This window comes from Macaca nemestrina, chromosome 14, assembly GCF_043159975.1.
Source record: "Macaca nemestrina isolate mMacNem1 chromosome 14, mMacNem.hap1, whole genome shotgun sequence".
NCBI lineage: Eukaryota > Metazoa > Chordata > Mammalia > Primates > Cercopithecidae > Macaca > Macaca nemestrina.
The window spans coordinates 109,583,382-109,606,651 of NC_092138.1; the positions used below are offsets into that span (position 1 = coordinate 109,583,382).

Here is a 23,270-nt window from a genome sequence, read left to right on the forward strand (position 1 = left end):
CAATGGGAAAATGCAAATTAAAACTGCAGAGAGTTACTTCGACACACCCACTAAAATGGCCAAAAGTTTTCAATGGAAAAAAAAACCACAAACTTCCTGCTAACAAGTCAACCAAAAATAAAAAACAAAAAATAGGCCTGACGCGGTGGCTCACACCTGTAATCCCAGCACTTTGGGAGGCCGAGACGGGCGGATCATGAGGTCAGGAGATCAAGACCATCCTGGCTAACTAGGTGAAACCCCATCTCTACTAAAAAAATACAAAAAACTAGCCGGGCGAGGTGGCGGGCGCCTGTAGTCCCAGCTACTCGGGAGGCTGAGGCAGGAGAATGGCGTAAACCCGGGAGGCAGAGCTTGCAGTGAGCTGAGATACGGCCACTGCACTCCAGCCTGGGCGACAGAACGAGACTCCGTCTCAAAAAAAAAAAAAAAAAAAGTTTAATTTACTCACAGTTTCACATGGCCGGGGAGGCCTCAGGAAACTTATAATCATGGCAGAAGGTACCTCTTCACAGGGCAGCAGGAGAGAGAATGAGTGCCAAGTGAAGAGGGAATCGCCTTATAAAACCCTCAGATCTCATGAGAACTCACCCACCGCCATGAGAACAGCATGGGGGAACTGCCCCCATGATCTAATCACCTCCCTCAAGGTCCCGCCCCCAACACGTGGGGATTAGAAGTCAGACATTTAGGCGGGGACACAGGGCCAGACCATATCAATGCCCAACAGAGACGCACATGAATAAATGCCAAAAGCCATGTGCAAAAATGTTCCTAGCAGCACTATTTATACCAGTCCAAACTGGAAACAGCTTTAATGTCCATCAGGAGTAGAATGGATAACTAGACTGTTTTATACTCATGTGTGGATACCACACAGCAAGTGGAAAGAATGAGCCACTGCTCCTTCCAACAACCTAGATGAGTCTCACAAACAATGTGGAGTGCAAGGAGCCAGACACAAAGGAATACGTGCTCATGTCAGTCACCACAGAGCTTTGAACCAGCACTGGTTCCTGGTCATGAGAGTGTGTTCACCTTTAAACATTCATCAAGCTCTGCGTTCTGTGCTCTCGGTTGGCCCAAAGGCAATGAGTTATCTCGATTGATTGCTCACAGTGAATTACAGATTTAAGTCCTTGTTCTACTCGTTCCCCTCTTCTCACCGCTGCACTTGACTAATCTTAAAAAAGAGAGGGAGAGAGAAAGATTTTGTGCTGTCTTCTTTTTTTTTTTTTTTTTGAGATGGAGTCTCACTCTGTCGCCCAGGCTGGAGTGCAGTGGCCAGATCTCAGCTCACTGCAAGCTCCGCCTCCCGGGTTCACGCCATTCTCCTGCCTCAGCCTCCCGAGTAGCTGGGACTACAGGCGCCCGCCACCTCACCCGGCTAGTTTTTTGTACTTTTTAGTAGAGACGGGGTTTCACCATGTTAGCCAGGATGGTCTGGATCTCCCGACCTCGTGATCCGCCCGTCTCGGCCTCCCAAAGTGCTGGGATTACAGGCTTGAGCCACCGCGCCCGGCCTGTGCTGTCTTCTTTATGTATGTTATATTTTACTTTAAAAGAAAGTGGAGAGGGTTGGCTACAGTCATAGCCACCAGCCCGCACATATGCAAATCAGAGTCTTCAAGCAACACGTGATTCCAATGTACACCCTGGCCAGTGGCTGAGTTAGCTAGACCAAAGCCTTTATTTTCTTTAAAACGGTTTTGGGGCTGAACAAGGTGGCTCACACCTGTAATCCCAACATTTTGGGAGGCCAAGGTGGGTGGATCGCTTGAGCCCAGGAGTTCAACATGAGCAACATGGCAAAACTTCATCTCTATAAAAAATGCAAAAATTATCCCAGCTTGGTGGCACACCTGTAATGCCAGATGTTCAGGAGGCTTAGGTGGGAGGTTCGCTTGAGCCTAAGAAGCGGAGATTGCAGTGAGCCAAGATCGCGCCACTGCACTCCAGCCCGGGTGACAGAGAGAGACCTTGTGTTTAACAAAAAAAAAAAAGGCTTTTGGGCCAGGCATGGTGGCTCACGCCTGTAATCCCAGCACTTTGGGAGGCCGAGGCGGGTGGATCACCTGAGGTCGGGAGTTCCAGACCAGCCTGACCAACATGGAGAAACCCCGTCTCTACTAAAAATACAAAAACTAGCTGAGCATGGTGACACATGCCTGTAATCTCAGCCACTCAGGAGGCTGAGGCAGGAGAATCACTTGAACCCAGGAGATGGAGGTTGCAGTGAACTGAGAATGCACCATTGCACTCCAGCCTGGGCAACAAGAGCAAAACTCTGTCTCAAAAAAAAAAAAGAGAGAGATTTTGACTGAGCACGGTGGCTCATGCCTGTAGTCCCAGCACTTTGGGAGGCCCAGGCGAGTGGATCACTTGAGGTCAGGAGTTCCAGACCAGCGTGGCCAACATGAAACCCCGTCTCTACTAAAGATACAAAAATGCGCGGTGGTGGGCACCAGCTACTCACGAGGCTAAGGCAGGAGAATTGCTTGAACCCAGGAGGTGGAGTTCAAGGGAGGCGGAATGAACGCCACTGCTCTCCAGCCTGGGTGATAGAGTGAGACTCCTTCTCAAAAAAAAAAAAAAAGAAATTATGCAATATTTAGATATATGCTAGTCATAAAGAATAAAGGAGTGAACGTATGTATACCTACTACACAGCTTGAGAAGTAATTTTTCTTTTTTCTTTGTTTTTTTTTTTTTTTGAGATGGAGTCTCGCTCTGTCACCCAGGCTGGAGTGCAGTGGCAAGATCTCGGCTCACTGCAGCCTCCGTCCCTCCGGGTTGAAGCCTTCCATCTTAGCCTTCTGAGTAGCTGGGATTACAGGCGCCTGCCACCATGCCTGGCTAATTTTTGTATTTTTAGTAGAGACAGGGTTTCGCCATGTTCACCAGGCTGGTCTTGTATTCTTGACCTAAGGTGATCCCCCCGCCTCGACCTCCCAAAGTGCTGGGATTACAGGCGTCAGCCACCACACCCAGCAAGAAATAAATTTTTTTTTTTTTTTTTTTGAGACAGAGTCTCGGTGTCACCCAGGCTGGAGTGCAGTGGCACAATCTTGGCTCACTGCAACCTCCGCCTCCCAAGTTCAAGCGATTCTCCTGCCTCAGCCTCCTGAGTAGCTGGGATTACAGGTGTGTGCCACCACGCAGCTAATTTTTGTATTTTTAGTACAAAAATATTGTACTAAATGTTGGTCAGGCTGGTCTTGAACTCCTGACTTCGTGATCCACCTGCCTCAGCCTCCCAAAGTGCGGGGATTACAGGCGTGAGCCACCATGCCTGGCCAAGAAATAATTTTTCAATTTACCTAAACTATGTAGAAGTATATATATATATATATATGTGTGTGTGTGTGTGTGTGTGTGTGTGTGTGTATATATATATATATAAAATTTGTTTTTTGACCTTTTTAAAAACATTAAAGAGGCCGGGCGTGGTAGCTCACGCCTGTAATCCCATAACTTTGGGAGACCAAGACGGGCGGATCTCCTGAGGTCAGGAGTTCGAGACCAGCCTGACCAACCATGCCGAAACCCTGTCTCTACTAAAAATGCAAAATTAACTGGGCGTGGTAGCGCATGCCTATAATCCCAGCTACTTGGGAGGCTGAGGCAGGAGAATTGCTTGAACCCGGGAGACGGAGGTTACAGTGAGCAGAGATCACACCACTACACTCCAGCCCGGTGACAGAGCAAGACTCCATCTCAAAAAATGAAAATAAATAAATAAAAATAAAAATAGACATTAAAGAAACCATTAAAGATATCATATGATGTGATTCTATGCCTTGCTTTTTTTTTCTCTCAAGAAAAGTCTTGGGTATTTTCTGGTCTCATAATATGGTTTGAATGTCCCCTTAAACTGGTCACAGGATTTCATGTGGTGGTGCCAGTAGCTTCGTAGCCATCCCTGTGGTGAACACGGAGGGCATTTCCAGTTTCCTGCTGTTCTGAACATTTGAACCGACACCTCTTTGTCACTGTGTGTACTTTCCCCTAGGGTGGATGAGAAGGCACGAGCACCCCAGGGTGCCTGGGAAGAGGTCCCACCTGTGTCCGTCCCATGAGGAGTGGCTGGGAGGACCTTTTTCCCCCATCACAACCTGCATAACACGCAGTATTATCTTAAAGACTCTGCTAATTGGACGGATAACAAGAGAGCCCATTATTATTCTAATGTCACTTCCTTGATTCTGTGAATATTTTTCATATGTATTCTGCCCATTTTTAGTATTTCTTGTGACCTGACTGTATCCTTCCCATGAGGAGAAAATGATAACTTTGAGTACATCAAAACTTACAACTTGTTTACCCCGGAAGGACACCATCATCAAAGTTAGAAGACCAGTTATCACCTGGAAGAAGACAGTTACAACATATTATAGACGTAAGGTTATTAACTACAATATATAAAGAGCACCTACAAATCAACAGGAAAAAGACAAACAGCCAAATAGGAAGTGGGTCTAAGGTATGAACCCTTTGGAATTTTACAGGCAAAACAATACACGGCCAGAAAAGGAAAGCATCTTGCCCAAGGTCTCACATTCAGGGAATTATTGGTAGAGCTGGATCTAGGACCCAGGTTTCACTTCTTATCTCAGGCTTTTTCATCACCTCATTCTCACTTGAGTGGAAGGTGTAGCCAGTACCCATTGACTCACTCTGCTGACATTTGCTGGGCACCTGCCACATTCCAGGCCCAGGGCTAGGACCGGTGAAAACCACAGAGCGCCCAGGCTAGGGAAGAGGAGAGCAGTGGCTAAGTCAGGGCGGGGCCGGCTGCCCTGGCAGTGGGAGCGGGTGTCTCCGGGTACCTCAGCTGCCTCCTCCCTCCTGGTCAGCTTGTGTCTCCTCTCTTACAGAGTCAGGGCTGGAATACTACCCCCCTTCTCAGTACTTGCTGCCTGTTCTGGAGCAAGATGGAACCGAGAACTCTCGGGACAGCCCCGATGGGCCCACGGACAGATTCTCAAGGGAGGAATTAGAGTGGCAGGTAAGACAAGCCAGCCTGCTGCACGCATATGTGTGTGCGTGTGCATGTGCGTGCATGTGTGTGCGTGTGTGTGTGTGTGTTGAGGGAGCTGGGAATGAAAGGTGGGTGTGTGGTTCAGAGCTGCAGCTCCAGGATTCCTCCATAGAACTAGAACTGGCCTCCCGACGAGTTGAACTGCTTTTTCAAGGCCTGCTGTGGCAGCCTCATCCCACCACCTTGCCAAGCACAAGCTGTGCCCTGCTGCTCTCTGTTCCCTGAAATAACCACGATCCTTCCCTCTTCAGGGCCTTTGAGTAAGCAGCTCCCTCTCTCTGGAATCTCCCCACTCACTTGTCTTATCCTTCAGTTCTTTTTTTTTTTTTTTTTTTTCCCTTTTTTTGAGACAGGGTCTTGCTGTGTCGCCCAGGCTGGAGTGCAGTGGTGCGATCATAGCTCACTGCAGCCTCAACCTCCCGGGCTCAAGTGATCCTCCCGCCTCAGACTCCCAAAGTGCTGGGATTATAGGCATGAGCCACCATGCTCAGCCTCCTTCAGTTCTCAGTTTAAACATTACATCCTCTGAGAAGCTCCAATCCAGGTCGGGTCTCCTGTTGTGTGTTCTCAGAGTGCCCTGCACAGTTCCTTGGTAGCACTTATCACAGTGCTAAATTGATGAGGAACTCTGGGAAATGATCTGTCTCATGTCTGTCTCCCATGCTGGATGAAGCTTTGTGAGAATAGGGATTGTGTCTGCAATATTCATTGCTCTCTCTCAGCAAATACTTCTGAACTAAATGCCACTCACTGTCTGGAACACACACCCACCATGCTCTGGGTCTAGTGGAGGAGTCAGACAGGCACATGTGTGAGCACCAGTGACGGGCTGGCCCTGTCAGGTCTGGCGATAAGCTAGCACAGGACAACATGGAGGAGGAAGCCCAAAGGGCTTGCCACATTAGCTTGGGTGTACCCTCTGCCCCCATCCCCAAGGCTCACGATCCAGGGTCCTCAGCTGGCTGGTAGATAGGGGAGGCCATCCCCGGGCAGGAGTGCCAGCTGCCAGGCATGTGGCTTCATATCTTCCAGTGACTCTTAATCTCTGGTTCCTAGATGCCACCCTTTCCCGTTTTCCACTGCTGCTGGGAATGCTTTTGGGATTTTATTATTATTATTTTATAGTTCAACAAGAATTAGAGAGGGAGGAGAAGGCTGTATGGGAAAATTGTGCCAGTTCACGTTCTCAGAAAATATTTGCAACATAGTCACTTGCTAAAGGATTCAGAGATTGAACGTAGAAAGAACTCTTTCCAATCAGTAAGAAGAAAACCATCCCAATAGAAAAAAATATTGGAAGGCCGAGGCAGGTGGATCACTTGAGGCCAGGAGTTTGAGACCAGCTTGGTCAATGTAGTAAAACCCTGTCTCTACTGAAAATGCAAAACTTAGCCAGGCATGGTGGTGTGCACATGTAATCACAGCTACTCGGGAGGCTGAGGCACAAGCATCACTTGAATCCAGGAGGCAGCGGTTGAAGTGAGCCGAGATTGCGCCCCTGCACTCCAGCCTATCCAGGTGACAGAGTGAGACTCTGTCTCAACAAACATTTAAAAATGCCAACTTTGCTGGTAATCAGAGGAGAGGCATGTAAGTTAAAACAACATTGAAATACCATTTCCTTCCTCGAGACTGGCACACATTTTGACATGACAATTTCTGTTGGCCAGAGAGTGGGAAACAGGTGTCCTCATAAACTGCTCTTGGGAGTGAAAATTGATATCACTACTTTGGAGGATAATTTGACAGTAGATGTCAAAAAAAATTTTTTTATTTTAATTTTTTTTTTGAGACGGAGTCCCACTCTGTTGCCCAGGCTGGAGTGCAGTGGTGCAATCTCGGCTCACTGCAACCTCCACCTCCCGGATTCAAGCGATTCTCCAGCCTCAGCCTCCCAGGTAGCTGGGATTACAGGCACGCACCACCATGCCTGGCTAATTTTGTATTTTTAGTAGAGACAGGGTTTCACTATGTTGGCCAGGCTGGTCACAAACTCCTGACCTCAAGTGATCTGCCCACCTTGGCCTCCCAAAGTGCTGGGATTACAAGTGTGAACCACCACACCCTCCAGATGTCAAAAATGTTCATGGGCACAGGCCGGGAGCGGTGGCTCAAGCCTGTAATCCCAGCACTTTGGGAGGCCGAGACCGGCGGATCACGAGGTCAGGAGATCGAGACCATCCTGGCTAACATGGTGAAACACCGTCTCTACTAAAACATACAAAAAACTAGCCGGGAGAGGTGGTGGGCGCCTGTAGTCCCAGCTACGCGGGAGGCTGAGCCAGGAGAATGGCGTGAACCTGGGAGGCGGAGCTTGCAGTGAGCTGAGATCCGGCCACTGCACTCTAGCCTGGGTGACAAAGCAAGACTCCGTCTCAAAAAAAAAAAAAAAAAAAAAAAAATTTTCATGGGCACAGCCCCTGATCCAGAAGTTCCGCTTCTCAATGTATACCCAAGAGAAATGCTTGCACGAGGAGACATTTGCAGGAGTGTTTATTGCAGCCTTATTTGTAGTATTGGATGCCCCCCAAATGTTTGTCAGTGGGAAGGGGCTGCCCCTGGGTCATGTGCACACCATGAGATGGAGCATTTGAGCCTCGGCTCGCCGGGATGCATGGATTAGTGAAAAGGGCAGATTGCAGAACAGGATGGGCTAGTCTATTTCCATTCTTATGTTTAAAAAGAAAACTCAATCAACACCAGCCTGGGCAATGTGGCGAGACCCTGTCTCTACGAAAAATACAAAAAAATTAGCCAGGCACGGTGGCACGTGCCTGTGGCCCCAGCTACTAGGGAGGCTAAGGTGGGAGGATGGCTTAAGCCCAGGAAGTTGGAGTTTGCAGTGAGCCAAGATTACACCACTGCACCCCACGCTGGGTAACAGAGCTACCCTGTCTCAAAAAAGAAAAAGAAAACTCAAAACAAAAAAAGGAAGCAGATAGGTAGTTGCCAGTGGCTGGAGTGGGAAGACTTGATGATGAAGTGGCATGAGGGAATTTTCGAGGGTAATGGAATTGTTTTCTTTTTTCTTTTTGAGATAGTCTCTGTCGCCCAGGCTGGAGTGCAGTGGCATGACCTCAGCTCACTGCAACCTCTGCCTCTCAGGTTCAAGTGATTCTCCTGCCTTAACCTCCTGAGTCGCTTGGATTACAGGCGCCCGCCACCACGCCTGGATAAGTTTTGCCTTTTGTTAGTAGAGATGGGGTTTCACCATGCTGGCCAGTCTGGTCTCTATTAAAAATACAAAAAATCAGCCGGGTGTGATGGTGGGTGCCTGTTTTCCCAGCTACTTAGGAGGCTGAGGCAGGAGAATTACTTGAACCCAGGAGGTGGAGGTTGCAGTGAGCCAAGACTGTGCCACTGCACTCCAGCTTGAGCAACAAGAGCAAAACTCCATCTCAAAAAAAAAAAACCTAACTCTTGTGTATGTATGTATTGATGTTTAATTACATCAATAATTAATTAAACATCAATAATAGAATTGTTCCTTATAATAAATGTTGCTCCAACAATATACCTGCTCCTTATAATAAATTTAAACAATACAGACAATTACAAACCAAGTGAATGTCAGCCCTTCCACCCTGCACTCCCGTTGCCTGGAGGTAGTCATCGTTGACTGATTAATGACTGTGCTTTCCTGGCCTTTGACTCAATACATACACACATAGGCTCAGAGTTGAGTTTTCTTGATGATGGTTTTGCAAAAGTAGAATCGTGCTACATACAGGTGAGGGATCACACACATTCACCCCGTTGGCAGTTAAATAGTCCACTATATGGATGCACCATGACTTACGGACAGACGCTAATAGATGTGTGAGTTATTTCCAGTGTTTTTGCTCTTCTGAATAATTCTGCATAAGTTGTCCCCACACCTTTGTGCATTGTGAATATTTTGGTGGACTGAAACTGGGTGCTGTAGGTGTGTTACGCAGACATCCATGGGCATCAGATATCCCATTTCCTGCTCTGCTCTTCAGACCGCCATCCCTGCTCAGGGCTGCATCCCAGGACTGTCTTGAAGACCCCCCTCCTATGGTGCCACGCACACAGTGGCAGCCCAGGGGTTCTCATCAGGTGTCCATTGGGACCACCTGGTGCCCTTGATCAATACGGATCCCCTCATCCACTGACCCCACCATTCTGAGGCAGTAGTCTGCGGTGGGCCAGAGTCTGTAGAGTCTGTATAACATCAGGCCGCCCAGGGGTTCCTGGTGCCCATGCCAGGGAGAACCACTGCTGCCACCCTCTCTTGACCACTGTCTTTTTTTCCTCCCAGAACAGGTTCTCAGACTATGAGAAGAGGAAGGTAAGAAAATGCCTTTACCCTTCTGTCACTCTTTTCTCATTAAAGATCTCAAAGCAACTCAGAAAATATTTGAGAAAATGACTTCTTCCCAGCTCAGAATTAGAGGTCACAGTAATGCCTTCCTCTTACACGCACGGTCTGCTGCATCCTCACGTGCCTCGGGTGGGTGGTAGAGCATCCATGGGACAGGTGCAGAGACTGAGGCTCAGAGGGATTGAGCCCAGCCCCAGGCTCTAGACCCCAGCCTCTTCCTGTTAACAGCTTGTTTTATTACAGTTGGGCCCTGGAAGGAGGGGAGTGGGGGTTGCTCAGCATGAAGACCTGGAACCTGTACTGTCAGTGTGGAGGGGTGGATTCTCCCTATTTCTTTGTCCTAACTCCCCCAGGGCCTGTGCTGACAGTCACCAGGATCTGTGTCTTGCAGGAACAGAAGATGCTGGAGAAACTCGAGTTCGAACGGCGCCTGGAACTGGGGCAGCGGGAGCACGCCCAGCTCCTTCAGCAGAGCAGCAGCCAGAAGGATGAGATCCTTCAGACGGTCAAGGAGGTTTGTGAGCTGCCTGCTAGGGTCCAGCCTGGCTGCACCCCCCAGCCAGTGGCCTCCTGGCTTGGGGCGAGGTCCCTGGGGTGTGGAAAGGCAGTGGGATGAAGCTGTCACTTCCTTCTGTCCCCCAGCACCTGGGAGGGCCCTTACCGATCACCCAGGCCAGCCTCCCCGTGTGCAGATGGACACTCTGAGGCCTGCCAGGAGGAGCTGGCCCACGGCCACACAGAAAGGACTGGCAAGGCGGGGTGGAAAGGCAGCCTCCTAACCCCAGTCAGTACCCTTCACAGCATCTGAGGGGGTCCCAGGGGCTCAGGACTCCCACCCCCTGCTGCAGGAGCAGTCCCGGCTGGAGCAGGGCCTGAGTGAGCACCAGCGCCACCTCGACGCAGAGCGGCAGCGGCTGCAGGAGCAGCTGAAGCAGACAGAACAGAACATCTCCAGCCGGATCCAGAAGCTGCTGCAGGAGAATCAGAGGTTGGGCTCTGCTCCTCGGCCCCAGCCCCAGAGTCCTTCCCCAGGCAGTCCCCTGAGGCGCCAGGAGGAGTGTGTTTCTCCGTCACCACCTCTGCTCTTGCCCCGGGCTTCCCTTGTCAGGATCCAGTCTGGGTGCTTCAACTGGCACCAGCGTACAGAGAAAAGAATCTGACCCAGGCATTACAAAGTCTGGTTTCTTAGCATGAGACTGCTACCAGATTGGACCTGTGGCCTCAGGCAAGTGCTTCCCCACTGGGTCCCAAGCTTCCCATCTATAAAGTGAGTGGGTTCGACTAGATAGTTGGGATCACATCTGCTCCAGTATTTTAGGTTCTACGTAACCCATTGCACTGAGGTCAGCTATTCACCTGTAGTGAGATTTGCCTTAACAAACTCTATGCACGGTAGGAGCTACTGAGAGCAGATCTTGATGGGGCTGGGGAGACATGGTGCCAGAGAAGCCTAAGAAGTCTAGTGAGGGGGTCCATTGCAGGACCATTCCAGAAACAGGCTCTAGCCATATGCCCTGCTGCTTCCAGGCCTCCTTTTTCTAACCCTGAATCACTTGTTCCTCCATCACCTGTCAGTTTCACATGAGTTCAGGAAACCGGTCACTTGTTGGGTGCTTCTTATGTGCCAGCTTGTTACATCTATTTTCTCATTAACTCTACAAATTCACCAAGAAGCTGGGTTGTTTTTGTTTTGTTTTGTTTGAGACAGAGTCTTACTCTGTCACTGAGGCTGGAGTGCAGTGGTGCGATCTCGGCTCACTACAACTTCCTCCTCCCAGGTTCAGGGGATTCTCTTGCCTTAGCCTCCCAAGGAGCTGGGACTACAGGCTCAGCTATCAGATATCCCATTTCCTGCTCTGCTCTTCAGACCACAGCCACCACGCCTGGCTAATTTTTGTAGAGACAGGGTTTCTCCATGTTGACCAGGCTGGTCTCGAACTCCTGACCTCAAGTGATCTATCCACTTCAGCCTCCCAAAGTGCTGGGATTACAGATGTGAGCCACCGTGCCCGGCTGGGTTTTTTATTCTTCTAATTTCTTAGGTGAGGAAACCTGGGACTTGAGTGGTTTCAGTAACTGGCTGAGAACCCAGAGCTCCTAGGTGGTGGAGCTAAGGGGCCCCCATCCCATTTCCTAAGCCCCTCTGCACAGCCAGGGCAGTGAGACAGGAAACAGGCCTGCTGGGGACTGCCAGGACCTTTTATGATTTTCTCCACAGACAAAAGAAAAGCTCCGAGATTTTGAAATCGCTGGAAAATGAAAGGTAAGTGTTCTTCCAGGGGAGGGCAGGTTTTTTTTTTTTGTTTGTTTGTTTGTTTGTTTGTTTTTAGATGGAGTCTTACACTGTCGCCAGGCTGGAGTGCAGTGGCGCAATCTCAGCTCAATGCAACCCCCCGCCGCCCAGGTCCAAGCGATTCCCCTGTCTTAGCCTCCCGAGTAGCTGGGACTACAGGCGTGCACCACCACGCCCAGCTAATTTTTTGTATTTTAGTAGAGATGGGGTTTCACTATGGTGGCCAGGATGATCTTGATCTCTTGACCTCATGATCCGCCCTCCTTGGCCTCCCAAAGTGCTGGGATTACAGGCATGAGCCGCCGCGCCCAGCCAAGGAGGGCAGCTTTGAGGAGAGAATGTCTTGTGATTCTCCAGAGGATTGTACCAGGACATTTCCCTAAAGCTATAAGGAGATTCACCTCTTTAGAGGATATTTAATTACAAAGAATCATTCCCTTCAAGTTCATTAAAACATATGTAAACTCCTGAAAAACAGAGACATGAATAAGGCTATATTTATAATGTCCAACTATATTCCTAGTATAAAAAGTTCAGGCCAGGCGCAGTGGCTCACGTCTGTAATCCAGCACTTTGGGAGACCGAGGTGGGCAGATCACTTGAGGTCAGGAGTTCGAGACCATCCTGGCCAACATGGCAAAACCCTGTCTCTACTAAAAATCAAAACTTAGCCAGGAGTGGTGGCAGACGCCTGTGGTTCCAGGTTAAAAAAAAAAAAAAATTTCAGAAAATAAATCTACATTTCTGGAAAGAAAAATTATTTAGTTACATAAATTATGTATGGAGGAATAACCTATAGCCATTAAATGTCTTATTGAATAACATTCCTCATTAAGGGAAAACATAACATATTGCTAATGGAAAAGTGACAGGCTGTATTTAAAGCAGAATTTTTCGTATATCTTTTTTTTTTTGAGATGGAGTCTTGCTTTGTCGCCCAGGCTGGAGTGCAGTGGCACGGTCTCAGCTCACTGCAAGCTCCGCCTCCCAGGTTCACATCATTCTCCTGCCTCAGCCTCCAGAGTATCTGGGACTACAGGCGCCCACTACCATGCCTGGCTAATTTTTTTTTGCATTTTTAGTAGAGATGGGGTTTCACCGTGTTAGCCAGGATGGTCTCGATCTCCTGACCTCATGATCCGCCCGCCTCGGCCTCCCAAAGTGCTGGGATTACAGGCGTGAGCCACTGCGCCCAGCAACTTTTTTTTTTTTTTTTTGAGACCGAGTCTCACTCTGTCACCCAGGCTGGAGTGCAGTGGCACGATCTTGGCTCACTGCAACCTCCAACTCCCTAGTTCAAGCGATTCTTCTGCCTCAGCATCCCAAGTAGCTGGGACTACAGGCGCGGTGCCACCAGGCCCGGCTGATTTTGTATTTTTAGTAGAGATGGGGTTTCACCATGTTGGCCAGGCTGGTCTCAAACTCCTGACCTCAAGTCATCCGCCCGCCTCAGGCTCCCAAAGTGCTGAGATTACAGGTGTGAGCCACCGCACCCGGCCATGTGACTATTTTTGAAGGAAATATTTAAAGGACATTTTGCTAGGTGCCAGCTTACCGTCCCAAAAACATTCTGCCAGTTGACATTCCTCTCAGCAGGCTAGGAAAGTGCGCATTTCTCCACCATCATCACCTTCACCAGCACCAGCAGTTACCAGTTTTCTTCATCTCAACCAACCTAGTAGGTGAAAAGGTTTTACTTTCTTTAGTTACCAGTAATGTTAAGCATCTTTCCAGATGTTTATTGATCACTTGAATTTCAGCATTGGCTATTTGCTTCTTTTGCCCATTTTCTAAGGGAGTGTCCATCTTTTTACACAAGATACTCGAACTACAGGCTGAAGGTGAACAGGGCCCCAAGGGTTGCTTGTGATGTGTTAGGCATCCAGAGAGCTCATCCAGGTGTAGGTTGCCAAATCAAGGAGGCCTTCCTGGAGGAGGTGGTGTTCAGCTGCTGGGATTTCCTGTTGGAAATGTTAAATTTGCTGAATGAATGGACGGATTTTTTTCTAGAATAAGAATGGAACAGTTGATGTCCATAACCCAGGAGGAGACTGAGAACCTGCGGCGACGTGAGGTTGCCTGTGAGTTTCGGGATGGGGAGCTCGTGAGCACGCTGCCTGCTGGCCGGGCTGGCAGGGTGGATGGCCCTCCCTCTGTTGGCCATGCATGGAGGGCATTGAGTGTTGGCCCTCGAGAGGGGCAGTCAAGTCCTGCCATAGAGCACAGGCTCTGGGGTCAGCCTAGACATGGATTCAGAGTCCCAATTCAGACACCCACCATGTGACCTTAGGGACATAACTGCCCCCCACTTTTCCAAGCCTTGGTTTTCTTAGCTACAAAATGGAGGAAATGGGCCAGGTGTGGGGGCTCATGCCTGTAATCCCAGTGCTTTAGGAAGCTAAGGCTGGAGGATCACGTGAGCCCAGGAGTTCAAGGCTGCAGTGAGCTGTGATCACGCTACTGCACTCCAGCCTGGGTAACACAGCGAGACTGTTTCTCAAAAAAACAAAAAGAAAGTCCAAATGCTCCCAAATAGAGGATTATTTAAATAAATGTTGGTGATCCATGTGCTGTGGCGCTCTGGTATTAGCATCCCATTAACATGTTATCATGGGGAGTGTTCATAAAAAGTGGGAAGTGGGATGATACCATTTTCGTTTTTTTAATTGTAAAATATGCATCATGTAAAATTTACTGTCTTAATCACTTTATTTTATTTTATTTATGTTTTGAGACAAAGCCTCGCCCTGTCGCTCAGGCTGGAGTACAGTGGTGTGCTCTTGGCTCACTGCAACCTCCGCCTCCCAGGTTTAAGCGATTCTCTGCCTCAGCCTCTGAGTAGCTGGGATCACAGACGCACACCGCCACACCAGGCTAATTTTTGTATTTTTAGTAGAGACGGGGTTTTGCCACGTTGGCCAGGCTGGTCTTAAACTCCTTACCTCAAGTGATCTGCCTGCGTCAACCTCCTGAAGTGCTGGGATTACACGCGTGAGCCACTGTGCCCGGCCTACATTTTAAAATAGATTAGTTCTGCGGCATTATTGTTGTACAGCTGCCAGCACCACCCATCGCCAGAACTTTTTCATCTTCCTCAACTGAAACTGTCCGTAGTAAACACTAACTCCCCATGCCCCCCTCCCCTCAGCCCCTGGGAATCAACATTCTACTTTCTGTGTATGGATTTGACTGTTATAGGTACCTCCTATATGTGGAATCATACAATATTTCTCCTTTTGTGTCTATCGTATTTCACTTAGCATAATGTCCTCAGGTTCGTCCATGTTGTAGCGTGTGTTTGAATTTCTTTCCCTTTTTTTTTTTTTTCTATTTCTTTGTTTCTAAACACAAGCCCACCAGGGAAAAATGTTCTTCCTTTTCAATACTAAATAATGTTGCATTGCCTGTATATGCCACATTTTCTTTCTTTCTTTTTTTTTTTCCTTGCTCTGTCACCAGGCTGGAGTGCAGTGGTGCGAACACGCTCACTGCAGCCTCCACCTCCTGGGCTCAAGCAATCCTCCCACTACAGCTTCCCAAGTAGTTGGGACTACAGACACACGACACCTCACCTGGCTAATTTTTTTCTTTTTTTTAAGAGATAGGGTCTCACTCTGTTGCCCAGGCCGGTCTCAAACTCCTGGGCTCAAGCAGTCCTCCCACCTTGGTCTCCCATAAATGCTTAGATTACAGGTGTGAGCTGCCATGTCCAGTCTCTACATTTTCTTTATCCATTCATCTATCAATGGGTATTTGGGCTGTTTCCACTTTTTGACTGTTATGAATAATGCTACAAATTTGTGTGTACAAATATCTATTCTAGTCCTTTCTTTCAATTCTTTTATTTTAATTTTTTGATTTTTCTTTTTTTTTTTTTTTTTTTTTTTTGAGATAGGGTCTCGCTCTGTTGCCCATGCTGGAGTGCAGTGGCATGATCTCAGCTCGCTGCAACCTCTGCCTCCTGGGTTCAAGCAATTCTCCTGCCTCAGACTCCCAAGTAGCTGAGATTACAGGCACCTGCCACCATGCCCAGCTAATTTTTGTAGTTTTAGTAAAGACACAGTTTTGCCATCTTGGCCAGGCTGGTCTCGAACTCCTGACCTCAGGTGATCCACCTGCCTCGGCTTCCCAAAGTCCCGGGATTGCAGGCATGGGCCACCACGCCTGGCCTATTTTAATATTTTAAATTCCTAAACGCATAAAAATTGAGTAGAAGGATATATATCAAAATGGAATAATATTTCTGGATGACAAGATCACAGATGATTTTATGTATGTGCTATTCAGTGTTTTACAATTAGCCTTCCAAGCATATGTTGCTTTTATAATTAAAAAGAACAGGCGGGGCGCGGTGGCTCACACCTGTAATCCCAACACTTTGGGAGGCCGAGGCAGGTGGATCACGAGGTCAAGAGATCGAGACCATCCTGGCTAACATGGTGAAACCCTGTCTCTATTAATAATACAAAAAACTAGCTGGATGTGGTGGTGGGCCCCTGTAGTCCCAGCTACTCGGGAGGCTGAGGCAGGAGAATGGGGTGAACCCAGGAGGGAGAGCTTGCAGTGAGCCGAGATCACGCCACTGCACTCCAGCCTGGGCAACAGTATGAGACTCTATCTCAAAAAGAAAAAAGAAAAAGAAAAGAACAAAGGGTTTTTTAAGGTGACTCTCAGGTAGGTAACCAGGTGAGGCCTCAAGGAGGCCTCTTCCTCAGTTCCCGTGGAAATCCCTGCTGCATCCCTGCCCAAGTGCCCCAGGAACAGCCACCCCACTCAGCTGTCCCCACCTCATGTTCCCGCAGCCGCCATGCAGCAGATGCTGACGGAGAGCTGTAAGAACCGGCTCATCCAGATGGCCTATGAATCTCAGAGGCAGAACTTGGTCCAGCAGGCCTGTTCCAGGTAAGGTAAGGAAGAGGAGTCCCAGGTGAGGGAGTTGGGGGAGCTGGCTTGGGGCCCAAGACCGTGGGATGAGAGCTGGGCACTAAACCTCCCGCCCTGGTCCACCCCAGCCTCCTATCTGCCATTAGGGGCAAGTGATGACTGCTCTTCTTGAGTTTTCTAGCTGGATCCATGATTCAGCATTGGGCTGCGTTAAAGTAGTAACAGTCACTCCCATTTCTTGTGCACCCCCTGTGTGGCAGGCACTCAGCTAAGCGATGACCCGTACTCGCTGACTGATTCTAGGATGGACTGTATTGTTATTAACCCCATTTTACAATTGCAACTCAGGTTCTGAGAAACTGTATAACACACCCAAGGAAGCACAGCCAGCAGGTGGTGGAGCCAGGATTTGTTTGAGCCCAGCAGAGGGGAGGGGTGTGCTCTTGACTGTGGTACACTCGTTAGTGTCCGAGGACTCCCACGGTTGGGAGTGGGATGCCCTGGAGGGATAAGCGAAGGGGTTGCTTTCATGCTGATGGCCTCTCTGGGGTCCGGCTCCCTGTGCTCACTGTGGCACTGTGGGTTTGTTGGAGGTTCCACAGGCACCCAGCAGAGCCAGTGGGGAAAACTCAGTCCGTGCTCAGGATCCCCAGACAGGGACAGGCCAGCAGCCCTGGATGCCTGTTTCTCCTCCCATGCAGGTGGCTGGCACAGCTGCCACCCTCCAGGGCACCTGAACTGTGCCAGCCTCCTCTGGGTCCCTGCAGATGTGGGAATTTCTCGCCCGTTTCCTTATACATGACACTGTGCTTAGGAGTTGCAAGCACAGGGGTCAAACAGACCTGGATCCGGGTCCCACTTCTCCTTACTAACCGTGAGGTCTCATGGGAGTCTCTTTCCTTCCCTGGGCTTCAAATTCCTTATCAGATAAATCATAGTACCTACCCCTAGAGTTGGTGGAGGATTTGATGAGTGTTAATGAGCATGATGTCTAGTGCATAAAGGTCCAATAAATACTTGCTATTGTTGTGAAGCAGGGACCTCACTGGAAAAAAAATAATTGCTATTATGAAATAAACAAAACCAAGATGGTGGCTGGGTGCAGTGGCTCACACCTGTAATCCCAGCACTTTAGGAGGCCGAGGTGGGTGGATCACCTGAGGTCAGGAGTTTGAGACCAGCCTGGCCAACATGGTAAAAACCCGTCTCTACTAAAAATACAAAAAAATAGCCAAACGTGGCAGTGGGCGCCTATAATCCCAGCTACTTGGGAGGCTGAGGCAGGATAATTGCTTGAACCTGGGAGGTAGAGGCTGCAGTGAGCCAAGATCATACCACTGCACTGCACTCCAGCCTGGGTGACAGTAAGACTCCATCTCAAAAAAAAAAAAAAAAAAAAAAGATGGTACCAAAGCACAGACATACTTGAGGCTGCAGGTTCTTGTGCCCAAATCAAGGGCTGCTCCCTGCTTCCTGCCCAGGGTGAAAATGCCAGGAAGGACAGTTTTGTCACACTTCGGTGGCTCACCACCCTTGGGAGTCAGGAGCTCCCCACCCATGGAGGTGGCTGGGCAGAGGCCAGGCATCCATTTCGGGGGGTGCTGTGGAGGGGATTCTGGTGGAGGGTTGGGTGAGAGGACCTGGAAGCGTCTCTCTCCCAGCTCCCGACTCGATCCCCTTCCCTCCAGGGCATGGGATTCAGACAGACTCGATGTCTCTGCCCCACCCAGGGCCCGGCTCCCAGCAGGTACTCCATGAGTGTGGTCCCGTGAAGAAATGGGTTATCTTGATCCCCTCCAAGGCGCCTGGCACATAGTAGGTGCTCAGGAAACATTCCAAGAATGAATGAATCTGTTGTCTTTCTGGCAGCATGGCCGAAATGGATGAACGATTCCAGCAGATTCTGTCGTGGCAGCAAATGGATCAGAACAAAGCCATCAGCCAGATCCTGCAGGAGGTGGGTCCTCGCCCAGGGCCTGAGGGCGGGGGCTCAGGAGGGAGGTTCAGGAGCCAGGACAGAGCGCTGAGCTCTACACAGAGCCCTTCCTAGACAGCGTGTGGGACCCCAGAGGTTTGTGACCATAGAAGTGTACAAGTGATCAGGGTGAGGGGTAGAGAGAGGCCGAGGGGGGACCCGGGGGATGGTCTTCTGGTCATTAAAATCCAGAGAAGCACCTCCACCTGCTCCCTGGGAGGCTCCCACCTCCATCCTGTGTAGAAGGCTCCATTGGAAGGACCTAAGTGGCAGGAGGTGATGGTGACCACACCATGGAGGTCAGGCCACAGAGGACGCTGTGGGACCTCTGGCCTCTTCTCATGTCTAGACCTGCTGTGCTGCTGTCTGCTCTTCCACCTCTGCGGTGCTCGGGAGGTGCCTGGCAGGGCCCTTGAGTGGATGAAACAAAGGGCCCCGTGACTTCCTCCCCTTCAGTGTCCATATTACTCTGTTTAGTGTTTTTGTTTTCCTTTTTTGAGATGGAGTTTCGCTCTTGTTGCCCAGGTTGGAGTGCAGTGGCAATCTCAGCTCACTGCAACCTCTGTCTCCCAGGTTCAAGCAATTCTCCTGCCTCAGCCTCCCAAGTAGCTAGAATTACAGGCACCCACCACCACACCCAGCTAATTTTTGTATTTTTAGTAGAGACAGGGTTTTGCCACATTGGCCAGGCTGGTCTCAATGAACTCCTGACCACAGCTGATCCACCTGCCTTGGCCTCCCAAAGTGCTGGGTTTACAGTCATGAGACACCACGCCTGGCCTGTTTAGCTTTTTATTTTCCTTTTTTTCTTCTCTTTTGTTTAAAGACAAGTTCTTGCTCTGTTGCCCAGGATGAGTGAAGTGATGTGATCACAGTTCACTGCAGCCTCAAACGCCTGGGCTCAAACAATCCTCCCACCTTTGCCTCCTGAGTAGCTGAGACTATAGGGCCACCATGCCCATCTAATTTTTTTGATTTTTTGTAGAGACAGAGTCTCCCTGTGTTGCCCAGGCTGGTCTCAAACTCCTGGGCTCAAGCAGTCCTCCTGCCTCGGCCTCCCAAAGTGCTGGGATTACAGAGCTGAAAAGAGCTGTTCAGCTCTTCCCTGCAGCCTCGCGGGAGTCTCGCCACTGCCTCCCTTCTTCCCTCCCCTTTCTCCCCTGTCCTCTGCGTGTTTGTCATCCCACCCTGCTCCTTTCTTCCTAATTGCAATCTCTGTTCTAAAATGGCCTGACTTAGTGTCTGTGGAGCTTGTCTGAGGAAAATCCTCCATTTCTCAGAGGAGGCATCTGCCTCGTGGTTAAGTGGGGCCCGGGAGCGGGATAGGCTTGGTGCGTGTCCCAGCGCCGCTGAGTCATGCCTCTCAGTGTCACTTTCCCCTTCTGTGAAACGGGGCAGTAAAAGCACCCACACGGTCCACTGTGGTGGAAATTCAGGGTGTGATGCCGGAAGTGCATCAAGTAGAGGCCAGCCCGAAGCGAGCCCCTCATATCATCCTAAGGTTTACACAAGTGAGGTGAAATCTCTCTCTCAGAAGAAAACCCATCCATTAAGGTGCTCTGTACACAGCTTTTGCTTTTCACAGAGATGGGGCTGCAGGGAAAGGTGTGGGCACGCCCCTGCTGAGGGCTGGTGGTCTGTGTTGCAGAGTGCGATGCAGAAGGCTGCGTTCGAGGCACTCCAAGTGAAGAAGGACCTGATGCATCGGCAGATCAGGAGCCAGGTGAGCCCTGGGGCCGTGGTCCCTGGACCTGCCCTCTCAGAGACTTGCAGAGTAGCCCTCCAGGGCGGCAGGTCACAGCAGTTGAGGTTTGAACCCCAGCTCCTTGGCTTGCTAGCCCAGCAAGAGGTCAAGGCCTTGCCCTCAGAACCTCGCTTTGCTCCCAGCCTTGTGTTGGGGCTGCTGGGAGGGTGCCTGGAGGCCTCCTATTCCGGGGTCTGGTGAGGGTCTTGCCAGTGAGCATGGCCTGTTCGGGTATCCACCACGCCTGGGCCAGGGAGGGCAGTGCTGACGTGTGGCTTTGACTGCTCCGGCTGCCTCTGCTGTCGGTGCTCCCGGCAGGACTTCCCCACTAGGAAAAGCAGCCAGTGCAGGCCCCGGCGCTCCTACAGCTCAGACCGACAGAGGCGTCTCGGGGGCATGTGGTATTTTCCCCAGAAGAGGGCAGGTGGGGCTGTGAGCCACGGTGGTCCTGACACCTGCTGAAAAGTGACTTTGGCCCCGGAGGAGGAAGTCCTCCTCATAGACCCTCCCTTACGTGACAGGATCCCCCCTAGGCCGGCTGCTGACCTTCAGGCTGTCCTTGGGCAAGCCCCCCTATGTGGCCTGGTGGCCACCGCCCGCGGAGTGGGGCTGGGGCTGGGGCTGGGGCTGAGGTGAGCGTCAGGCTATGGGAGCGCTCCTGCATCATGTTCAGCACACTGAAGTTTGCATTTTTGCATGGTTTTTTCTTTCTCTATTTTTCTTTCTTTTTTTTTTTTTTGGACCAATTTACCTTTTTAATTTCCCTCTTTAATTTCAATTCTACATTGCCGGACATGAAGCTCATTCCTCTGACCAGGGGTTGGTGGTGTCATAGGGACTTAGGGATGAGGGTCACTGGGTCATGGGCACAGGATAGAGAAGTACTGGCTGTGGGGTCTGACCTCCCCCTCCCCTGCCGCCCAGGGCTAAAATCCCCTAGACACACGCTGGAGAGTGTGCAAGGGCCCCCACATTCTCACTGCAGATGGTTTTCACCAGGTCAGCTGTTGCCCTTCAAACCCTGAGCTGGGGCATCCCAGAGAAAGGGATCTCTCACTTACCTGCTCTGTGTCCTTGGGCAAGTGACTTAGCCTCTCTGAGCCTTTGTTGTCTGTAAAATAGAGGCAATAATACCTCCTAACAGTCAGAGAATTTATGAAATATTACACATCAAGTGTGCAGCACAGGCCTAACACACAGTAGGTGCTCAAGACATACCAGCTAGTGTTACCGTTGTTACTCAGTCACTTCCATTACCCTCTGCTCTCCCCTGCAGCAGCGACGAGAGGGACAAGAGAACTTGACCAGCAGGAGGCTGGGTGATAGTTCTGTCTGTGCCTTACTCTGGCCTGAATCCCAAGGAAAGCCCCCTCTCCACTGCACAAGCCTTTATCCCGTGCCCACTCTAGGACAGATCCTGTGCTGGGCTCTTGGTAAACAGTGTTGGCCATGACAAACACGTTCGTGACCCCAGGAACGCAAGGCCGTGAAGGAACAAATTCTTGTTCAAGCCCCTTGATGAGGTTCCCAGGCCTACAGGTTCCCCTCATTCCAGAGCCTCCCCAGCCCCCCCAGAAAGGCTTCTTAGACCCCACTCGGTCACCAGAGAGTAGCAGCACAAAACTGAACTGTGGTTAATGTGAGTAAAAAAAAAAAAAACCCTGTCTCGTCTTCTGTTTAGATTAAGTTAATAGAAACTGAGTTATTGCAGCTGACACAGCTGGAGTTAAAGAGGAAGTCCCTGGACACAGAGACACTCCAGGTATGTAGGGCTCCCTGCCCCTGCCCTCCTTCACGTGGTGAGACCCCCACCTGGTGCTCCCTCCCAGCCCCTGGGAGTCAAGGGCTTCTCCAGCAGACAGAGGGCAGAGCTCCTCTGTGGCTATGACACCAGAGGACACCCCCCAGCCCCAGAAGGCCCAGCGCAGGCCAGGGTTAGAGGTGCTCAGCCTGTTGCGAGGCAGGAGGGTCAGAGGAAGGAGGGTTTCATTGCCAAGGCTCCCCCACTCCATCTCCATCACTGCGTTTCCTGTGCTGGCTGCGGGCCCACCGCTGAGCTCCTGTCTCTCTCTGTAGGCCGTGCTTTAGGCCCCTGGGCAGGCATCCTCCAGGGCTGGAGCTTTTGGGTGTCCCAGGATGTCTGGAGGAGAGGGCCCAGCCGCATCTGTGTAATTCCCTGCAGGCAGCATCTCTGGGGCTCCAGCCCGGGAGTCCTGCCCACACAGATGAGAGGGCAGCAGGGACTGGCAGCTGGCCTCCTGGACTGGATGCCTGGGAGCTGGGTATGGCCTGGCACAACCCTGCTGTGCACCCTTGGCAGGTTGGGGAGGAGGGGCAGCCCCTTCCTCTCTCTGAACCTCAGCCTCTCTAGCTGCAGACGGAGGGCTGGATGGGGTGCTGTGTGAGGACATGTGCCCCTGCCAAGAGTTTGAGCAGAGCCTTCAGTCTGTCACTGTCCCTGTGTCTGTTCTCAGTGGAGAGGTCTCAAGCCGTCCCATGGACTCCTCAGTGCAGTGAGGGGTCTGGGGTCTGGATCCCTGGTCTCAGGTGCACCGCAGGTGTGCTGTGTGCCCTTAGGCAGGCGTCTGCCCCTCCAGGCCTTCTTCCCCTACTCCGTAAGATGACAGCGGTCCTCCAGGCCCAGCCTGTGCCATCAGGCCATCGGAGAAGGCTGAGCTAACAAGGGAAAGCCCTTTGTGAGCCTTGAAACGATCTTCAGAGATGAGAGGACTGGGGCTGTCTCAGAGAAGCTGCAGCCATCGTGCCTGGCGGGTGCCCTAGTCCCTGCCCACGAGTGCGGCAGGGCTCTGGCTGTCGGGGTCCCCATGGGGTTTCCAAGAGCAGGTGTGGGAGTGGAGCAGGGACCCCAGGCTCTGGTTTGCACGCACCTCCATTTGTATGGGGCCCCACACCCTTCCCCACCATTTGCTTCTGCCCCTGTGCTCTGTTGTCTGGGAGACCAAGGCAGGCACCGGTGGCTTGTCATTT

At 50.7% G+C, this 23,270-nt stretch overlaps 1 protein-coding gene across 7 annotated transcripts in view; it reads left to right on the top strand.

The window, feature by feature from the left end:
* The window catches only part of LOC105463949 (leucine rich repeat and sterile alpha motif containing 1), a 54,173-nt gene that overhangs the window by 18,782 nt on the left and 12,121 nt on the right, over nt 1-23,270 (top strand). For 2 of the 7 annotated variants that reach the window (XM_011711434.3, XM_011711435.3), the window contains exons 11-20: nt 4,878-5,008; nt 9,324-9,353; nt 9,778-9,900; nt 10,235-10,374; nt 11,605-11,649; nt 13,690-13,760; nt 16,482-16,581; nt 18,433-18,520; nt 20,187-20,261; nt 21,964-22,044. In XM_011711434.3, the coding sequence (XP_011709736.1) occupies nt 4,878-5,008; nt 9,324-9,353; nt 9,778-9,900; nt 10,235-10,374; nt 11,605-11,649; nt 13,690-13,760; nt 16,482-16,581; nt 18,433-18,520; nt 20,187-20,261; nt 21,964-22,044 (884 nt within the window). Of the gene's footprint in view, nt 1-3,386; nt 5,009-9,323; nt 9,354-9,777; nt 9,901-10,234; nt 10,375-11,604; nt 11,650-13,689; nt 13,761-16,481; nt 16,582-18,432; nt 18,521-20,186; nt 20,262-21,963; nt 22,045-23,270 lie in introns of those variants that run through there. The other 5 variants (XM_011711436.3, XM_011711437.3, XM_071078820.1 and 2 more) reach the window with 4 other exon arrangements.